Source organism: Syngnathus acus, chromosome 2 (genome assembly GCF_901709675.1).
Source record: "Syngnathus acus chromosome 2, fSynAcu1.2, whole genome shotgun sequence".
Taxonomy (NCBI): Eukaryota; Metazoa; Chordata; class Actinopteri; order Syngnathiformes; family Syngnathidae; genus Syngnathus; species Syngnathus acus.
This window is the reverse complement of record NC_051088.1, coordinates 15052024-15068226: the sequence shown is the minus strand read 5'-3', so window position 1 is coordinate 15068226 and position 16203 is coordinate 15052024. Positions and strand designations below refer to the sequence as shown.

Sequence of the window (16203 nt, the reverse complement as noted above, 5' to 3'; positions counted from 1 at the left end):
GATCACGGCGCCCCATCACATTTCCCCAATGTCATATTCTGATTCATCTTACACTGTACGGATTTAAAGGGGTGTGACCCAGCATTAATGGCCTCCATTTATTCATTTCATCTAAGGACCATGTCAGGTTAATTCAGATATTTGTTTCCAATTATATTACACGTTTGGTGACTGCAGGCTTGTTATGACAAATTTTTGGATGTAACCCGCCACATCAACTTTTCTGGTTTCTTTTTTTGGTGTGTGGCCAAAACAGAGCTCAGTGGGCAGCTGGCATGAGTCAACCCTCATGCAAAATGCTGCTACTTTTATGACAAGACCCAGTTTAACAACTGCAGCAGCGCAGTGCAGTTAGCTAGATAGCTATGCCGACACCCTGAAAACGCATCTTCTCTGTACGCCACAATTGATAAAACAGCTCGCTCAGTGCCGTTATGTTAATCCCCAAGCGAGGAGGTGAAGATGCAGACAAGCTCAATGTCTGTCCGCAGGCTGAGAGGAGTCTTTGAAGCCCGTTAGCTTGCGATCTAGCCGGTGGCTCGCACCTTTTGTCGTGACAAGGAAAACCCAGTGGCGACCTGGTGTGATATATTCCAGCCAGCTATTTGCTTTAAGCAGATGTACTTTCATGACTCGGTGTCACAGACTTTTGGACGGTTTTATCCACCAAGCTCACAGTCAATTCTCGTCAATTTTACGGGGTATTGCATGTACTACTATGCATGAAGATGGATTTTGGCTGCTGCCGATTACAATTTCTAATGGGTGGAGAAGTACATAGGGTGTCAATTTATTAATTTTGTTTTCCCAAATAAAACTTTTTGCAATAATTTAGATTTTTTTAAATATATAGAAATATTTTTAGACTGATGTGCACACAGCGAGACCAATACAAAGCAACTGATACAATTACCGTATTTTCTGCACTATAAGGCGCACTTAAAAGCCTTTGATTTACTCAAAAAAAAAAACACAGTGCGCCTTATAATCCAGGGCGCCTTATTTATGGATCAATTGGTGATTTTGTTGATCCGTACTTGTTGTACACAGCGCTCTACCAAAATAGCAAATATGGCTGCATTTTTTTTTTTATCAACAATAATTGAAATTGGTAGGAATGCTTGATCCTCAGTACGCATACAATAAAACTAAAAAGGTGCAATGAAGACATTTGGGAGAAAGTGTTTAGTAGTAATGAGGTTGTTGCTTTAAATCTTCGTTTTTAATTGGGCTATTAACTACAAATGCAGGAAGACTTCAGTTTGCAAGGTTTGCCTGTTGAATAAAATATCCTGTTTGCTCAAAGAAAAGCTATCAGTAAACCAGCCCTATAATGAGCCTGGGTAATTGCACATCTGAGTAGGAGGAGGATTTTCATAACAAGGACGGCCACTGTCACAGGCAGCCTTTTCAGAGTCAGGCACCAAGTATGTGTGGCGTTTTATTGACAGAGGATGAATATAGATGTGCTCATACCGGTGTGCAGTACTCCACCATCGGGTACTGCATCTTGTGTCCCTTGGCGACGCGACCAGAGAAGAAGCAGCTTTGGCAAATGTCATAGTTGAAATGTTTCAGACTGCGGTATCTGGATTGTGAGAGAACCGAGGAAGAGATCAAAAAAGGAAGCTGCCCAAATAGGCAACTATGAAAGACACAATCAATCAATGACAATGAGCTGCCGTTTGTCCTTGTTTTCTCCACAGAGGCAGTAGCTGAAGAATACAATTCATCCCTTACAAAAAACAGCTGCATGATTAAGACCGTAGTGATGAGACCACTGGGTGCTTTTATAGCTTCACGCACGGTACTCAACAACACGTATAGACAAGAGCATTAGTCTCGATTTGTTTCATATCAGGCTGCAAGGAAAGCTAAATTCATTTCATGCTTTATTGTCCTTTATGTAAGGGAATTGATGATGCGCCAAAATTTCCCCACATGCTCCGAAGGAGATACATTGTGCTGACCTGAATCCGATAATGGGACACTCCTTGCAGATGTTGCATTTGGCCTGGTGTTTGGCTGTCTCTGCAGCAGCCACGCGGTGAAGCACAGGCAGCCACACCATGGACTGGGGTTCCAAACGCATCCAGTCCAAGAACATGGCAGCCTCTAGTTCGGGCTTGTTGTTGGCCTGGAGAGGGTCAAAGGAAGAATTTGGAGTGGACAGTATCATGATCAAATTGGTTTGGCAGGAAACAACCCTCAATAATTAGTTCAGCTTGAACTTTGTCAAGACAGAAAATGACCTTAAATAGATTGATTGCATGACTGACATCGGTCACTACTACAAGATCAGTTTGTGACATAATCCTGCCTGCCACTCGGCTGGGCTAGGCTCTTGTTAAGTTATATTGCTGTGTGATTTAAGCCCCCCCACCCCCCAAAAATATCCCATCAGAAAACAAACACTTGAGACCAAGAGCACTTAGCCAATGGATGGCACTTACAAACTGGAAGCAGCTTCGCACAGAGGGCTCGATGTTGGAGCCGCCGAATGATGCCACCTCGCCAAGTTGCCGAGGGATCTGAATAGAGTCGTGGAGGAGGAGACCGAGGCGACGCTGGTCACAGAAACCGGTGGCGCTTGCAACCTGCCTGAACAAGACTGTCAAAGGGGGGAAACATTTCAGTACCATCGTTATTTATTTTAGTGTCATCGCAACTGTCTTTTGCCAATGGTGGGGAGATACGTTTAGGTGTTTGTAGTTTTTCTGATGAATTTTTATCAACCAGATATCTGTGCAATAGACTAAGGACCCAAACCTTTCCGTCATTGGGTTTTTGGAAGATTTTTTTTTTCAAAACGTATATACTTTAATACATACCGACATAACGGCTAACCTGATAGATGGCGACATTGCGCTTTCCGTTTCGGCATCCAAAGAGTAAGTCCGTGCCATTAAGCCGAGCAACGGAAAACTCAATGAATTCCCAGTGCCCCGATGACAAAGTTGGTAGAGTTTCCACCACATCTATTTTTTAAATCAACTAACCTCATACATTCTGTCTCCCTTGGAAGCAATTTACCGCATGCAACATCCTTTTGACTGATACTTCACACATTGAAATGACGGCAGAAGAGGAGAAGGTCGAAAAGGGAAGTACATCCGCTTTAAGAGCTCATTTGTATACCATCAACCAAGTATTTACAGGATTTATAAGCCATCTACAATTTCTAGGGTTGATATTTAAGTGTGACTATGACTTACATCTATATTTATCCTCCAGGTGGGCCTTGCAGAGTGAGATGATTCCAGTTTTGAAGGATAAGGTGCGAATCTTTCCACTGCGACCACTGTGAAATAACACATGACAACTCAAACGTCTGGCATGGCTTCAAACTAGTCGACAACTTGATGTGCACCTACGTGTCATAGACGTTGAGTAGCCAGTTGAGGCACATGTCGACGCACAGAGGGACACTGACCAGGTGTGCATGACTCTGCTCCAGCCGCTGATACAGGCTGGTCAGACAGGCTGCCACCTGGGAGATGTCGAGCAGCTGCTCATTCTGCTTCAGGCCGTGCTGGTCGAACACTTCGCAGGCTATTGGCATGTTCAGTAGATCCACTGACGTGAAAAGAGAAGAGCGTAAGAACGCCGGTATCCATCAAGCCGGCAAAAAGGATGGTGGTGGAGAGATGACATTTTAAAACGCAGATGGAAAGGTGCTGCTCACAATGATGACTCCCACCGCACATTTGACATTTTAACTTGGGTTAGGTTGTTCCCTTTTTTGCGAAATTTAATTCAACTTTAAAAGCTTGCAATTTATATCCATTCATAAAAGTAAAAAAGTCTTAGCAATGGTCCAAGGAAATAAATTCAATTATTCTGTAACATCCCTACATTGTGCTCCTTTTGGTAGTAACGCCGCAACGCCCATCTCCAGAGTTTTGCATTTCATGCGTTAGTATTATACTGGCACTTAAGTCACTTATGTGGTTGTTTTAAATACAAAACCTGTGATTAGCATTATGCTAGTAGAGTTGCCTAAGTCACTTATGTGGTTGTTTTAAATACATGATGAGTGATTCTTTGTATTGTTTAGTTTGACAGTAAACACTAATTGGTAGTGACAAAAAACAATTAGGGTAAGTCAAGAAATCAAGTCAAGAAATGAAGAAAAGACCAGGACAGTATTTGGCAAAAGGAAAAAACATGATTGATATGATCCATGATCAAATCTTCAAAGTGCCTTAGTGGGCCTCCGCAAAAGAGAGCTCAGTCCTGTGATTGACACATGATCGGTCCGCAGTGTACCTCGCCTCTCACCCGGAGTTACTTGGCCCCTGATCTCCCATGACCCTGACCAGCACAAAAGCTGCAGAAAAATGCCTGGATGCACTCACAGCACAAAGCCTTCTGTAGGCGTCTGAGTTTCATGGCTGTTCGGTAGGCTGAGAATCGAACATTGTTCAGGTCAGCTGAAAAAGAAAGATGAGTCATAAAAAGACAGCAATTCACATTTAGACAAAAGGTTGGAACAACAAAACACCGTTTCCAGTTAAAAGCATCCTTGTTAAAGTCCTCTAAATGAGAAAGAAGAAAGCATCTTACACAGTGATTGATAGAGCTCTGCCATCTTAGGATGGTCCCAGCATGTTGTCTGGGTCTGGTGGCTGTTGGAAGAGTGGAAAACACAATAGAACCAGATTCTTTATTACTGATTGTTTTAAGCAGCCTTGCTCACTTAAAGCAACAAAACAAAATGTAACCAAAATCAGAAATACTTAACGAATAATCTTGTCTCAATTTATTCCGTGTTGAGTCTGTTTAATTGAATGCAAAGCAGTTATTCTTTTATATAACAGGCATCAGGTTACAGAGGACCGAAAGTGCCAAAATTAAGTAAACAAACCATGAAATGTTTAATTAAAAAGTCATTAATTAATTCAATGTTTCATTGTTTTTAATTAAATGTTAAATCAATTAAATTAAACAATGAATATGATAAATGTCCCATTAAATAGTTAAATGTACCATTAAATAAATAGATGCCGAATTAATTACATTTCCAGTGATTTTATGCATACAACATTGTTTCTTTATTTTATTAAAATTTTCTTGGTCCTGTGTTACATTGTTTCTTTTTTTATTTTTGTATTTGTCAAACGCTCCCATCAAAGTCAGTGGGTGGGGGTAAGGCCTGACGAAGACAAATCTTGCCCAATCCTCTGCCTTAGCCTGAAGTGATTAGACTCGTGGTGGCTACATTGATGGAGGAATTTCATGAGCTTCCAAGACATTTTGGACCTTGCTGAATATGTGGAAGCAGGACCTACAGAGCCCAAGCATGTTCGATGTAAAGCAGAGAAATTAATAAAGTGTGTTCACCATCAACTTTTTGTCACAGTGTCAATGAAAAATATCAATGAGTGTGATTATGTATTTTTTCTTGTTTTTTTTAAAACATTGAAATATGTCACTGGCATACAACAAAAATATAATATTGCCAGTAAATAATTTATACACCAAAGTAAGATTGCAGAATTTCTGATTTGCACATTTATTGGTAATTATCTCTCATAGCCTAGTAGTGTGCCACAACACACTGGTTAGGAATCACCGAACTAGAATGATCAGAATTAAAATGGGATAGCATAACAAAACAAAACATTTTACTACACAGCCTGTCCATAGTTTTGCTTTCAACCCATAAAAAATGACAACGATGCCTCCTTTCTTCTCATGTCCAGATGAGCTTCTAAAAGTGCATATGTCAAAGTCGGTCAAACATTAGCGTGACTTGCAGTTAACCTTTGTCTGGAGAACGCTTGAAAATAATAATCCATACACATGCCTTATTTTGCAGCATGTCCCCTGCACTCCAACGAAAGAGGAGATGGGTCCCGTGGCACTAGAAAATCACAACCAGCGCAAAAATAGCTCAGCCCCTCAGCTCATTATTGCTATGATGCCGTCAAACATTGAACACCTACCTCATTATTATACATTACATGTGCATCGGACAAACACCGGTGCAACATGAGTGCCTGCAATTCAGCCACACCCGAGCAGATGTCTCACTGAGATTCATCACAGGAGGACACAGTCACACGCACACACATACACATAAAAATCATACCAACACATTTGTAAAGTCGACACATCTCAAAGAAAGGTAATCCAGTCCAAGGACAAGCCAAAATGTTGGCGCTACATTTTAACACTGTAAAAAACCGTTTTTTTTCCAACATCCTCAGATTGAGATGAAAGGCAGCAATTATTTTCTCACGGTAGCAATTAAATTTGTCACCACCGTGACCTGAAGGCTAGAGAAAAGACAGTAAGTGGAGGCTTAAGGGGGGGGGGACAGAAAGAAAAAACTAAAATCTGAAGCTGTAGGAGCCAAACGGGCATTTTAAAAAATCTATAGTTTTTTTTTTTAAGCATACAATCGGCTCACGTTTGTGTTCTGCTCTTCACAAATTCTAAATAGAATGGACTCTGCAACATTATTCGAACAAAAGCCAAATGAATGTTCAAATACTTTAACGCATAGTTTAAGCCCGTTGTTTGACTTAAAAGGGTTCTTGTGCACTTTGGCCTGTCGTCTTAGTTCTTTGTGTAGGGAGGTTAACTTTGTTAGGCATCGGAACAACTACTTACACACGTTTTTTTTTTGACTATACCTAGTCGAAGAAGCTGCAGGGGCACCCATAATTCTTGTATTTTTTTCAAGGAGAGTCCGAAAAATGTGTTTGGGATTGTTTAGCCTTGATGGAGGTCTTTGCTTTCCTGCTTTCAAGAGCTATCTCGACTGCAGTAGTGCTCTCAAAACCTTTTTACAGCAAGTGCCACCTAAAAAAAGACTTAGCACTATTGTGACTAACAGTAAAGTACAATAGTGTAGTAGGCCTAAGTGTTCATATAAAAACAAACAGGTTTAATTCTTATTCTCATACACCGTATTGTTATAACCCACTGTAACATTATGCACTGTGTGAACATTTCCACTGCTCTGAAATATTTGAATATTCCTATCAAGGCATTGTATTTAACAATTATTCTTTTACTCATGGTATTCAACGATGAGTTGAGTGAAAATAGAAGTCTTCTGGACATAAATCTCAAGACTTGCTATTTGGAGTTGAAATGAATATTAACGGAACACTCCAAGGCTAAATTTACACTGCCCAATTCTGATTGAGTCCATGCAGTAGCCACATTTTTCCTCCATGTGTATTTCAAGTGACACATATCCAATATGGCTGTGTTTGATGGAACCCATGAAACAGCTTGCAAGCTCAGATGGACAAACTCGCATTGACAGACGTACGACCTCAATCCGCATTCATAAGAGGACTGATTCTGACACGTGAAAATCCGATTCAATTGTTTTTTTGTTGTTATTTTTTTTTACTCATGTGCTGCCATGAAGCACAACTGTATAATATCGCCCGAGTGCAAAAACTCTTTTGCCTATAGGTATGAATATAAATGGTTGTTTGTGTGCAGTATTTGTGCCCTGTGATTGGCTAGCGACCAGTTCAGGGTGGACCACATCTCTTGCCCCACGTCAGATTGAATAGGCTCCAGTCAAGTCATCAATTGCCCAGTGCCACAAAAATCATGCTACCTAGGTCTGCATTTCCGCCATGCCCTTTTTTTTTTTTTTTTTAAATCTACGGGGAACAGTTGAAATGTAAATTACAGGTGTTATTCCATCTCCCCAGGAAGCAATTTTTCCTACATAACATCTTTTTGACTGACATGTCACACTTTTAAAGTACGGCGGTAAAGAGAGAGAAAAAACGGCAAAATAACCCATTCAAGCCATTTCCCTGCTCTGGCGCTGTTAAATAACAGATTTAGGGCTGCAATTCACTTCCAGAACAAAAAATATTACAGCGGAACCAAGTTACCGTGATATATTTTCTGAGAAACGGGTACAGAAAAATAAATAATAAAATAATAAAAATTGATTAAAAATAACATTCAAACTTAAATAAACAATAAAATGGTATTAGGAATTTTGAGTCTACAATGAAGTCAATTAAATCGGTGCAGAAATGATGCTGTCAATGCATGGCCAAGATCCTTGTAAACAAGCCCAGCTTTCATTGTTACACCCCTACAATTAACTTATGTACACTTTCATGCTTTTTTTTTTATGGTGTGGTGTAAAATTGTATCGTAAAAACTAGGCGCCTTGGCTCTTTAAAGTTTAGGAAACACTGGTACACGACCTTTTGAACACATCAGCAAACTATATTTGGTGGACCACAAGCTTAACCTAAATCAAGCAAGGGTCTTGTAAATGATTAAAAATATTAACCATCAGCAAGTGAATACGTCTGGGTCCAACTCTGTGAATATATCATCAACTGTTTTGGCTACGCACGCACGGATGCACACTGGTGCCCACATTCTGCGCCATCCATCCCGCATCGAGCACCCTTATTTTCGACAACTCTCAGCGCTCGTGTGTGTGTGCGTGTGTGTCGGGGCTGCACGTTGAGCTCCGTGGGAGTGCGCGAGACTCAACACTGCGGCTGAGCATCACTCACACACACACAATGACGTGCACTGTCTTCGGCCGCAGCACGTTTCATCCCACCTTTACATTGGATCCGATGCATGAACATTTCCAAACGCTGACTGGCACAACGGGGGTGGAGTTAGGGCGATTGCGTGCATGTGAAGGAATGCAACGCACTGATGCATCAGCCTGCAGAATAGGGCGATGCGGCGTGCGTGCACAAATCAGGACAAATCAACACAAATCCCCCACCAAACACACGCGCGCACGCGCGCAAATAAACGCACACCCACACCTAAAGATCCGGTTGCAGTGTGTTTGCTTTTAAGCACAATGGAGCCTTTAGATTTTGAAAATGGGCCACAAACATGGTTCAGAAGACGCCGAATGAGGAAATGCCCGAGCCAGGTATCCACACTCGCAAGACCACCGCTACGGAAGTTATAAGCCTATTACTGTACAAGTTAAAAGCATTGTATTACATCCAATGACGCTCGATCCCTTCAGCATTATGCAATTATATAATCTATATTAAAAAAAAGGGGGGTACCCATCGATTTCATGTCACGTTCCAAATGTTAAGTCAATACATCTTTTCCCACATTCTCAAATGAACCACACGCCAAATATCGGATATTTTCAAATAAAAAGACAAATCAGCGCCAATGTGCTTGCCGTGAAAACTCGCAGCCAACGTCAGCGGCGTAAAACACCCCCAAAGGGAAAGAAGGGAAAAAAACACACACACACAATTATTGAAGCACAATTAATAAAAGCAGTCACCGGTACTCACTTCCGAAGCTGCTCCCGCATTGTCGCCAACGATTCGAGCAGAACAGAGCACCCAATGTTGCCGCCAATCTCGCTCCCAATATCGGAAAACCCCTTTCCACGGTTCGACCCAGCGTCTTAGCAGCACCAGGACAACCTTGCCGGAGCTTGCCCGTGCTTGTGATTATTCGCGTGTTAACACTGGTGGCTATGCAGAGGAGAGGCTGGCTGGCTGGCTGTCTGAATGGATGTCCCGAGTGAAGCCCACCAAGGTGCGACAAAACAAAACTTCCGCTCAACTCTTTCCAAAATAAATGTCCTTGTTATTTGATGAGGTCGCAATAAATCTCCACGTATCTTCAGCAATACACACCTAGAAACATTTCATTTCAGGGCAACTAAATTATTGTACTTTGGAGGACATTTTTGTCTCCCTCCCGTTAAACTATTCCATACGGAAACTGCAGACACAACATGCACTCAATATCACTCATGAGTTACTAATGAAAAAAGCATGAATTGAACTTTAAGTCATCTTCTTTTACATCTGCATGAAAGTCGGGCAAATGTATCACTACATCATAATCATAAATGACTACATTAAAAATATATTCAGTATGGTGTGTGTCAGTCAAATGAATTCAACCTGCTTACCCATTTAGAAAAGAAAAAATACAGCCATACCAGCTTTCTTTTTTTTTTTTTTTTTTTAGAATATAGCAATGTTTGTTCTTGACCAGTTAACAGCTTAGCATTGCAATCGACACAGCTCGAGCACTTAGGCAACCCAAAATGTTATGTAGTTAGCGTAAGATTAACAGAAACTAGTATTCAAATAAAATGTAACTAAATTTAATTGAGCAAGAGTAATTCTTTTGGTTAAATGTATGTGAATTGGAATGTCCATTCTAGCACTGGCGAATCGTGTTACTAGCAGCAAGACCCAATGCAATCAAGCTGAAGCATTTATTTTGGAAAAAAAAAAAAGTCCCACTTCTGGTCAAGCTCGGTTTACTTCTGTGCTTAACTCAGCTGTGGTGGAGCTCCCCCCTTCCCCCATCGGTGTTAGTGAAAAGAAAGGGGCTGAGGTGCTCCCAAGAAGTTCTCTGCTTTTCAACATCAACATAGAGGCAGAGAGAGCGAGAGAAAGAGAGAAAGCGAGAGGGAGAGAAAGACTTATGTGGAAGCACAGTCGACGGGTCAAATAGAGAGAACTTTAAGTGTATTGCCCTATTTTAATGTTGCTGTGTCTTGAAGAAAAAAACCCCAGCAAAGTTATTTGCCAAGCATCAACTTTGATTTCCCCACAACGGTTGCCTGTTTCTACCTGTGTGCATGTGTGACGTACACGCTTCAGTAAAGTCCTCATTTAAACAGTAATACATTGTGGCCCCAAACCTTTCTAGATACACATCATGTTTTTTTTTTTAGGGACGCTTGATATAACTTTTTTTCAGACCTATACAGTAAGAGTACTCAAATCTTAGTGGTCACAGATACCGATATCATTTAATTTGAAAGAAAAACCTCTAAATTACAGTTAAGCAATTTTCCTTAAACTACATGCAATTTTCTATTTTTCTCATTTGTAATATCTAGTTCGTAAAATGGCCACAGGAGTTACTGGTGTGTGTGTGTGTGTGTGTGTGTTTGTGTTTGTGTGTGCGTGCGTTCGAATTGCAGACTCACAGCGTCGTGGTCATCAGGTCAGGTCCAGCCTTTTCTCTGTATTTGGAGATAAAAAACCCTGTCACTTGACTTTCCCTCCTCCATACAACTTTTTGCCTTAACCTTGATTTTCTCCTGTTTCCAGTGAATTGATCACTGCCATCATTCAGTTACTACAGACATGGGAAAGATGCCAGTAGCTGAATCACATGAAGCATAGCGCTTAGCAAGTTAGTTTGCGGAAGAAGCAAGAAAGAAGCTTAGAATAAAAGGTGGGGTGGGGTGGGTGTTTAGTCGATGAGTATCCCGAGATCACGTCTTGAAAGAAAAATGTTAACGATGCAATGACATGGATGCCATGCTTCTTTGGTACACAAAGAAACATGCATGAACACAACACATGTTCTGTTTTTTGTTTTTTTTATCATTGATGATTTCAAGGAAGAATTTCCCTAGGTGTCACAAAAAATATTTTACAACTTTAAACATTCAGATCACTGTAGAATATAATCTGCAAAAAAAACAATGTGTACAGAAGTTGCGAAGGTGTTAAGTCAAACTTAGTTCATGTACCTGATCCAAATTTCACAACAGCAGCAATTTAAACAATGAAAACTGTAATTAATACGTTTACACGTTTACATCACGGTGAAATCGAAACACACTATACTTGTGATTTGTATATATATATTTTTTTATTCTCTTGAGACAACAAAGTAGATATGTTCAAAAAGCAAACTTTTTAAAATGATATGGCTTTTGGAATTTCCTGCCAGGAAAACTCAGTCTCTATCAGACAAACGTCTGTTTGCTGGAGACAGGTGGGCTTTTTAACTTGTCTTTTGAAATGTGCAATTATCTACTTTTTTCCGAAATCCTCACTGTGTGTGGATGTGGATATTTCATTTTTTTTTTATACCTTGAGGTAGCACGCACAAACGTTTAGAGCTTAAAATTCACTCGATGATAGCAAAGATTAAAATTTTCATCTCACAGCGTCAACCATTAGCGGAGGAATGATGCAATCGTTTTACATTGAGCAATGTGCCTCTAAGACTGCAAAAAAATAAAAACCCAACTTTCAATTACGGTCTTTATAGACCATACTTACTTAAATAAAAGTTAAGCTCGAGACACAATGTATTTCATTTTCATCAACTGGGAGAAATCAAATTGAATCTACCGCCTTTTGTGGCATACATTTTGACTTACTGAATATGATTCCTTGCCCTACAACAGTCTCGAAGGACCGCCTCTATAAAACGAATGTTTCCAAGGCCATTTAACAAACGTACTGAATGGACCAGAACATATTGGTATTTTACACGGTCTCAAATAACAGTGTTATTATAATCCCCAAAGGGAAATTCAATTTACACACCACTATAGATTTTCACTGTACACCACACACAGATGCAGAGCACACACATGCAGCCATGCAAGACGAGATATGTACCCCCCTCGAGCTGAGACAATGCAACATCACTTCACTCACACTTAGGGCTTGATTTACGCACATCCTAATAGTGGGTGGCAACTTGCTGGTTAACAAACTAACTAATTGCACTCGCTGCAAGCGGAAGAATGGCGGCAGCTGCTATACGTAAAAGAAGGTTCTTCATTTGAGGTGCAGGAGCTCCCCAAATCATCACTATGGAAAATTTGGGGAGAGCACCTCACGTGCATAGTGAAATTGAAAAGCTAGCGGAAGAGGCAAACAAGCCGATTACTGAGTTATAGATTGCTCTAATCATTAGGGAGAAAACATCCACCATGACTCCTTCGTATGACCGACTCTTTGTCAGCACTTATTCAAAAGCTTCAACATGAAGTTGCTGAAGAGAAGAAGTATGTCATGATGATTTTTGTTTGGGCAGAAATATCAACCATCACAACCCACACATAGTGTTTTTTCTAGATAATACAAAGCAGCTAGAAAAGCCAATAGGGGTCATCCAAGAGTAAATTTGCATTCAATGTTATCATATTTCTTGACTTGAGGTATATTTTTGCTGCTGGAACAGATGTACTTACTTGATATAGTAGGGCACGTTGTTCGGAGAGACACTCTGCTCGAAGGGGCTGTCAACAGATCCTGCGGAGACAGGGCTGGATTTTCAACTGTTTCAAAGAAACCACTTGTGTGCAAGTATTTCATCATAAGAGAAGCTGACTCATAAAAAGCGAAACAATCGTAAACCGTGTCAGCTATGTTAAAACGACCTGATGTCAGCGGGACTGTGCCTCGCAGGTAACATTCCTGGAGTCAAAACTCATCACGCGTGCACAAGCACATACAAACATCTTGTTAAACATTGTGAATTTACGACCCTGCTTCGGTGCGCGACACTTTTGCAGTTCATGCAAAGAGTGCGACAGGAGTTCAATAATAATCAATAACAGGAGTAACCAGCAGCTACCGTGGACTTCTAACTTCAGCACAAGAGGAGTGGACAGTTACAATTGCCGCACGATCGATCAACAGTACCAGTTGAAGAGTATCATTTGACAGATGGCTCAGAGCACATTCACATCACCAAGGGTGAATGTAAAACTCAAATCATACCTGACAGAAGAATGGATTCAAGAGTGCAGGGTCAGATTGAAATTTACTGACCTGACTGAAAAGTACATTAATAGACCACCATGAGAAAGATTGTTTCACTCACCATGAAGGAGGCCAAAGTCTTGCTGTGCATCCATCAACTGCTTTAGATAGTCACTGGCCGAGACCTCGGGGAGAAAAAGATAATAATAACAATAATGATGTGTTAAAATTTGCCCATCACATTAAATAAAGTCACAAAACTACTAGAATGAAATTGCTCATGTTTTTTTTTTTTTGGCAATTGAACAGTTGAACCCTAACACACATTTGAAAACAGTTCTAAAAGAAGTCATTATTTTATGAGAATAACAGATAGAGAAAATTGATGGAGGTGTCTCGGTTTGTTTTCAGCGTCCTGTAGGATGTGTGACATATCTCCTACGGTGAGCTGGCATTCATTAAAATCATAATTATTCAGCCACTCGGTGACTGCGGCACCCAAATGCTTTAACGTTCCTCATGAAATTAAACCTTTCAAATGGGAAGCGAGATGACGCAGAGCCAGCTGATGCGTGAGGGCGTGGTTCTCTGCAGGAAGCACCCGCAAGATGTCTGCACAAGTCTTATTAATCCCAATAATGTTCCCTTACATGGGGCCCCCACAGGGATGTAGAAGAAGATTTTGGAAGCATTTAAAAAAAAAAAAAAGAAAAAAGTGAATCATCAGAAGTGTCTCAGCGTTTCCTTAATAGAACAAGTATGTAATCCAGCCGGAATGAAGCGTTCAACTCATTAACCATCTTTTGTTCTCAAGCAGTCCGCAGGCCGTACTCGGGAGCGAGGATGAGGACATGTGTGATGAGGCTCAGATGTAGATTTCTATTTTGTGTCTTCATGCTCACCCTACTCAAGCCATTTGTGCTCCAGTTGTTTTTTCCCCCTCGTATCTATAGTAACCGAATAGAATAGTACAAATGAATAGGAGCGCGAGGAATTTGCTGCAATTACTCAATAAGTGAATGCTTGTGTCGACCAGCCAGCTTCACAGTGTTCTGAGCAAAGACCATGAGGTTTTGTTCGAAGCGTCCAGGAACCATGGGATCATGGTAGTGAGAGTTGGAAAAAATAGAAATATTTGATATATTTTTATATTTAATATATTTTATGTAGAAATATTCTGTATCAATATGACCATTTCAGGAACTTGTAACAATGATCAATCAATCTACTATGCATATGGGAGGCAGGTGAAAGGCGCCTATGAGAAGCAGGAAGAATTGTTTTGACTGACGAATGTGAATTTGGTTTCTCCAAAGGGATTGCGACTCCAGTTTTTATCGCACCGTGTGTTTTCATAGTAATATTGTAAGTTATTTTATTGATCAACAAGAGGGAATCGCATTCCTTAGCTACAAGTTTCTTTTTGATTCATGCTTGCTCAACAATGTCATTATATTTGGGCCGCGAAGACAAATTGTGCGATACTAAAATTGCCAATTGTCTTCACAAAATAGAGATAGCAATTTTTATTACCATTCATTTTTTTAACAAATTTGAACAGTTCTTACTAGTCTCCGATTTCAAAACTAGGTACTTATCAGTTTGAGAGTCCTTTCTCTGTACCTGCAACAATTTCCAGCGTGTGTTGAGTTCTTCAATGCGTTTCAAGTTGCTGGCAGACAGCTGAATTTCAGGCAAAGTGAAAGTGGAGGCCAACTGGTTCATGTGCGTTACGTCTTCCTGAATGGGTGCAATCTCTTCCTGAAATTCCTTTGTCACACACATGCCAACACAAGAAAGTTAGACGCAGTTTCATGGTTACGACTGTTTGTGTGGACAAAAGACAAAAACACACCTTGACTCTTTGGATGTGCTTGGGCAGCGAGTCGATGAGAATGTCACCAACAGGCTCCCAGGCGTCCTTCACCATCTCTGCCTGCCTCAGCTGCCCATCCACGAGGTCCTCCACATCCAAGAGCTCCATCAACCGCTGCAGAGCAAGCTCAAGCCTCCTCTGCCAATCAGCAGAGTTGCTATTAAGTTGCTCCCATTTGGTCATTACGTCATTTGCTTCCTTGCGCAGGATTCGCCCGACGTTTTGGGCACGCTCCAGGGAACCAAATTCTGAGATACAAACGGGGAGTCAAATCATATTTAAGTCCTATTACAAATGTCATTTGTGATATTGATATTTTCTGTCATAAAAAAGCGGAGACTTGATTTCATCAAAAATCAATGACAACTGCTGACGCAAGTTCAGTACCTACATGTAAACTGAATAAAATGTCACACACTCAAAAGATACAGTGTGAACTTTTGCAGTGCAATTGGAGGGTGCTTTGTGCCTTCAGTTATAAACAGCTGGATTCCGACCTCCCTCGTTCCATTCTGCTCAGTGGCTCATAAAACTTCAGCAGTAACTGGGTTGTTGCCATGGTGCCACAAAGTTTGTTTGTTAACCTCCACATGTGACCATTGCTACGTGAATGCCAAGGTTCAACCCTTTAGCGATGAGGAGGCCGCTTTTACACAATTCTTCAAAAGAACCAACAAGGAATAACTATAATGGAAAATTCTTTCAAAAACTGAGAGGTGCTGACCTACCACAACAAACAAATAAATTGAGGACTAAAACACTGCTATTGCATAGCACTCATGTAAATATTATATATACTAATAATATGAAGAAATGCACATTGCAACTTCGGAGAACTGATGACAGGGC

General features: G+C 40.7%; 1 protein-coding gene across 15 annotated transcripts in view; it reads right to left on the bottom strand.

Annotated features, from left to right (window-relative positions):
• Window positions 1–16203, bottom strand: part of dmd (dystrophin) — a 96706-nt gene that overhangs the window by 8043 nt on the left and 72460 nt on the right. For 8 of the 15 annotated variants that reach the window (XM_037274288.1, XM_037274231.1, XM_037274297.1 and 5 more), the window contains 12 exons: window positions 15334–15602; window positions 15102–15248; window positions 13600–13663; window positions 12965–13025; window positions 10952–10987; window positions 4567–4628; window positions 4359–4433; window positions 3375–3576; window positions 3216–3301; window positions 2454–2611; window positions 1971–2137; window positions 1477–1588 (listed from right to left, as the gene is read on the bottom strand). In XM_037274288.1, the coding sequence (XP_037130183.1) occupies window positions 1477–1588; window positions 1971–2137; window positions 2454–2611; window positions 3216–3301; window positions 3375–3576; window positions 4359–4433; window positions 4567–4628; window positions 10952–10987; window positions 12965–13025; window positions 13600–13663; window positions 15102–15248; window positions 15334–15602 (1439 nt within the window). Of the gene's footprint in view, window positions 1–1476; window positions 1589–1970; window positions 2138–2453; window positions 2612–3215; window positions 3302–3374; window positions 3577–4358; window positions 4434–4566; window positions 4629–9284; window positions 9521–10951; window positions 10988–12964; window positions 13026–13599; window positions 13664–15101; window positions 15249–15333; window positions 15603–16203 lie in introns of those variants that run through there. The other 7 variants (XM_037274251.1, XM_037274317.1, XM_037274260.1 and 4 more) reach the window with 3 other exon arrangements.